The sequence below is a fragment of the Fukomys damarensis genome, unplaced genomic scaffold (genome assembly GCF_012274545.1).
Source record: "Fukomys damarensis isolate Sample0158 unplaced genomic scaffold, DMR_v1.0_HiC HiC_scaffold_11, whole genome shotgun sequence".
In the NCBI taxonomy this organism is placed as follows: Eukaryota; Metazoa; Chordata; class Mammalia; order Rodentia; family Bathyergidae; genus Fukomys; species Fukomys damarensis.
The window spans coordinates 16,991,920-16,996,913 of NW_022900923.1; the positions used below are offsets into that span (position 1 = coordinate 16,991,920).

The following is a 4,994-nucleotide window of genomic DNA, read 5'->3' on the forward strand; positions in this document are numbered from 1 at the left end:
CTTTTTTTTTTTTTTTTTTTTTTTTTGTACATGTTTCCAGTACATAATGTTTACAGTCCTTGTGTGGAGTTGGTTCACGTACACAACACATCCGATCCCCTTTTTCTTTTCTATCCCTTCCCTCCTTCCCCCTCCCTGATCCCCTTCCTTTTAGAGAACAATTTATCTCTCTATTTCCTATTATTTATCGCGGAGATCAGTTGGGAAAAATGAGGCCCAATTGGTTTCCTCAGCCAGCACTGAGAAGAAAGAGGGCGGGGACAAGTGAAACAGCTGAGGTTAAGTTGTTTACCCCGGAAGGACCAGGAGGGTGGGAGAGAGATGAGTCCTGTGGGACCCTAACTGCTTGTGCCCATGTCTGTGTGAATAAAGCCAAGGTGCACCAGTCCCTGGGGGCTCTAGGTTGAAGGGACACATGAGCCCCTTGGCCCCCTGGATTTTAGCCTGTTTCTGTGTCTCTAGTTTTCATTCGCATCCTCCCTTGGTCAAGTACGAGCTCAGTTTATAGGCCGGTTCCTACAATTTATCTTTTATTCTGCTCTCTCGTTTTACTCTGAGTTTCTCACACAAGAGAAACCGTGTGACATTTAAGCTAGCGCGTCTGATTGACTTCACTTGACATTTATGGTCTCAAGGCGCATTCGTATTCCTCAAAATGATACGTGTATTTTTCTTTATGGCCAAGTGGTACTCCATGGTGTAAAACACCACATTTTCTTCTTCCATTCCTCTGTTGATGGACATATGGGCAGCTTCCAAGATTTAGCTGTTATGAATTGCGCTGCTATAAACACGGGTATATATGTATCATTGTATTTTTTTAATGTATCACTGTACTATGATGCCCTTAACTCTTTGGGGAAGATACCTAGAAGAATATCAGGGTCGAATGGAATTTCTAGTTTCAGTTTTTTGAGGAATCTCCATGATAATTTCCACAGTGGTTGTACCAGTTTATATTCTCCTCAGTGGTGGAGAAAGTTTCTTTTTTTCCCCTGCAGCCTTGCCAGCATTTGTTATTGTTTGACTTCATAGTGATGGCCGTTCTCAGTGTTGCCTTAATTCACATTTCTCTAATGGCCAGCAATGCCAAGCATTTTTTCATGTATTTGTCAGCCATTTGTACTTCTGAGAAGTGTTTATTTATTTCAGGTGCCCATATTTGATTAGGTCTTTCATTTGGGGGAATCTAATTTTTTTTTAGTTCTTTATGTATTCTAGATATGAGTCCTCTGAGGAATAGCTGGCAAAAAAATTTTTCCATTCTGTTGATTATTTCCCTTGCTGTAGGGAATCTTTTTTATTTGATATAACCCCGTTTGTTGATTCTTGGTGTTATACAAATTTGGTTTTATTCAAATTTGGGGTTTACTTCTTGCAAAAGTAAAGTATTCGAGGGAAATACGTCTGTTTTTTCAATTTGCAGTTTTTTCAATTTGAGATCAGGTACCTGATTCTACTTTGGTGATTCTTATTGGATGTCCAACACTGTGACTATTGTACTGATCTCCTTATTAAATTTAGAAAATTCAAGAAGGTTACTAAAATTCCAGGATCCCACTAAATGCATTAAGAAATGGTGTCTGGTATTAATTCATTTAGATAATACAAAAAAACAGAGCTACGCTATCTGAATTGTTCTTGCTATATAATGTATAATACATTTATAGTTTAAATAGTACCTTTAATGCTGACTGTAATACATATAAAAATAAAAAATAGTCATTTATTGAATGCAGCGCTGACACATTTAACTCTCTTGCCATTGGCCATAAATGTATTATGAGAGGATAAATATACATGAATGTTATAATATATCCTGCATATTCAAATTCTTCTGAAAATACAATGTGGTGCACATATAAGATAAATCTGTTACTCCTGAAAAAAATAAGATCAAATAAAATGTGAGATCACTTAAAAGTATAACAATTAAGAGTTGCAGTTCAATATTTGTTTAAACAAATTGTTAAAATTAATTTGAAAAAAACTATAAATATATAACCATAGTTAAGAACAAATAAGTACTGTCTGTACACAAATATAATAATGAAGAAATATAAAAATATGATCCTTTTTAAGCTATATCAGAGATAGGGTGCATTTTTTAAATCAAGGCCATAGGACACAGAAAACAATAGAAATATTCATAAAGCAAAAGCAAGAAATAAGACATTTAGAAGAAATGGGTTATAAACCAGCATTTTCAAAAATTAAGGATAGGAAAAAATATTCTACTCAATAATTACCATGGTATTTATTTCTTAAAACTTTCCAATCTGTCTAAAATGGTGTGGTAAAAAAAAAAAAAAAAAAAAAAAAAAAAAGGTTCCACGGGCATATGGTAAGACCCCAGGAATTTGTGTTAATTTTTTAATTTCTTCTTAAATGTCTTATATTTAAGGAAAAAAAAAGCAAAACAATTATTAGCCATTGTGTGAACAGGTTAAAAGCCACTGAAGACTCAGCAGTGTTTGTGTTCCTTGTATGTTCGTGTTCTTGCTTTGATCCCTACTGATCAAAAGCACCTTGTTTTCACCAGGCATGGTGGTGCATGCCTGTAATCCCAGCATTCAGGAGGCTGAGGCAGGAGGATCGCTGTGAGTTCGAGACCAGCCTGGGCTACATAGTGAGTCCCAGGTCAGTTGCAACTACATAGTGAGACCCTGTCTCAAAAAAACCTTGTTTTCCTTCTCTCAAATTATATAAGCTCACAATTTGTATAACAAAGTAGAATCTATCCAAGTTAAGTAAATTCTGCATTTTGTGATGTTTTGAAAAATTGATGACAGGTAATACGAAGACTAAGTTGTGTTTTTCCTAATTGTAGGTATCAACATTACTACCCTCGTGGAACCGATGAAAATTAAATTGGGCTAGACCTAGTGCACCACCATTAGTGATTTCTAACTCTTGCTCTGTTATACCACAAAAGAATATGCAAGCAACCCCGTATGGCCCCCAACACCATCCTTTTCTTCTTCCTGCCCACATTTTAATCGTAGTATCAATGAAGCTGCTAAAATAGAATGGGAAAAGTGAAGCAAGCATTCTCTTCAGTCACCACTGAATAGGAGTTGGCCACAATGTCAGTTTCATTTTAAGAAGAAAAATCAAAGCATTCTATTCTGAAAGTGTAGAGACATAATATTTTCGCTTACATTGCTACTAAAGGTTCATAGTACTTACCCAGGTAAAACAAAAGTTCCCCTTTCTTTATGGTATTCCAGGTAAGTTAATATGTTTTTAAACATTCTAAGCCAACTTCTAGTTCTTATATAAGTTGAAACATCATAAATACTTATGAATCTAATGAAGAAAAAAATAAATATACATGCTATGATTAAAAAACAAATACTATACTTGGGGGTAATATAAAAATGAAAGTTCTACTAGATATAAATCTAATATGCTCACTCAGTCCCAAACCTCTGCATCCATCCACACATGAAAGGTACAGGAGTATTTTTAGCATGAGTCTCCTGTGGCCCTGTTCCAAGGATCACTCCTCACCTGAGGTAGAACACAGTTAAATCTTCTCTAAACCAGTCTTTGGGGGTTCTGGAATCAAGCTTCTTTTTGTCATATGTTGCCTAGCCCAAGCCTCTCCAAACGTCTTGAGGCCCTACTTTCCTAAAGGTGATCCTAGGGACTGACAATTGTAATCTATGGACAACTGTAATCTCCCAAAGAGATTACAAGGCTGCTGAGAAGTTAACTACCACCAAACCAGTTATCTCCTATCATTCCTCATACCTTTGTCTGGGAACAGCCATAATCTGATGTTTCTAAGGCTCGTCAGTACTGTGACCAGATGCAGATACATCACTAAGACACTGAGCTTTTCCCACCAGGTTTCATAGTATTTATCAACCCCACCAGTTAAACCAATTCCTCCAGTGCCTGCTCCACCCCGGGAAGCAGCCTAATAATGTGATCCAGTCCTCTGTACCTCGTCTACCCAATAACTTAGTGACTATGACATGGAGGCAAAATAATAATAATAATAATAATTGTAATTGACGTATATAGCTTTTTGCTACTGGATCCCCTAGTTTCTTATCTAAATGATATTGCCGTCAGAACTTTTTCCAAAATCCCCAATGTCATGAACGCTATGAAACTGTGTGGAGGAAATATGCAAACAAGAAAAAAACAGATGGGTGATGGATAGATGGATGGATGAACAGCTGGACAGACAGATGAATATGAATAGATGAGAAAATAGATTGGTCAATCTGGACATGTGATTCTTAGTTTCCTTATTCTTTCTCACATACCCATTCAATTTTGGAGATATTAATTAAAGAAGAATTAAACTTACTTTCCTTGGATGAGGCAATAGATTTTGGTAGCACCAATTAATATCCGGGCTGCCTCTACTCCAATGACTCCATCGTTGCACTGTTTTTCAAAGCTACTCTAAACATACAATTTTAATCAAAAATTACAAGGGATCAAAATATAAATGTAAAGTACTTTCTTAGCCCTTATATAACCTTCACTATTTCTAAACTCAATAAAATTGTCCCTTTTAACCCATGGGTTCTGCGTCCATGAATACTATCAACAACGAATTGAAAATATTCAGGAGAAAAAATGAATCTGCAGTGAACATATGCAGACCTTCTTCTTACCACTACTTCCCCCAGTAATAAGTACTACAGCTACTGACACAGCATTTGCATCGTGCTGGGTATTATGAGTAATCCAGAGACAATTTAAAGTACAAATGAAGATGCACATAGTTGGGTTATATGCAAATTCTATGCCATTTTTAAAATGTTTATTAGTACATATTTGCAATATAGAGTGATTATATTCATCATGGGGAGTTAGAACATATTTATAGCACACCTTAATTCTTTTTCATGTAAGCGACAAGAATCTGCACATTTTTTAGTGTCCAAGGACTAATCTGTCTTGGATAAGGAGGGATAACTCCATATGAAAATATACTATTAAGAAAAAATTCTTACTTTTTTTTTTTTTTT

General features: G+C 35.8%; 1 protein-coding gene across 1 annotated transcript in view; it reads right to left on the minus strand.

The window, feature by feature from the left end:
• Window positions 1-4,994, minus strand: part of Slc9c2 (solute carrier family 9 member C2 (putative)) — an 88,773-nt gene that overhangs the window by 37,265 nt on the left and 46,514 nt on the right. Inside the window, exons 14-16 of the mRNA XM_010635605.1 lie at window positions 4,325-4,422; window positions 3,190-3,309; window positions 1,683-1,881 (exon numbers count right to left, since the gene is read on the minus strand). Of these exons, the coding sequence (XP_010633907.1) occupies window positions 1,683-1,881; window positions 3,190-3,309; window positions 4,325-4,422 (417 nt within the window). The remainder of the gene's footprint in view (window positions 1-1,682; window positions 1,882-3,189; window positions 3,310-4,324; window positions 4,423-4,994) is intronic.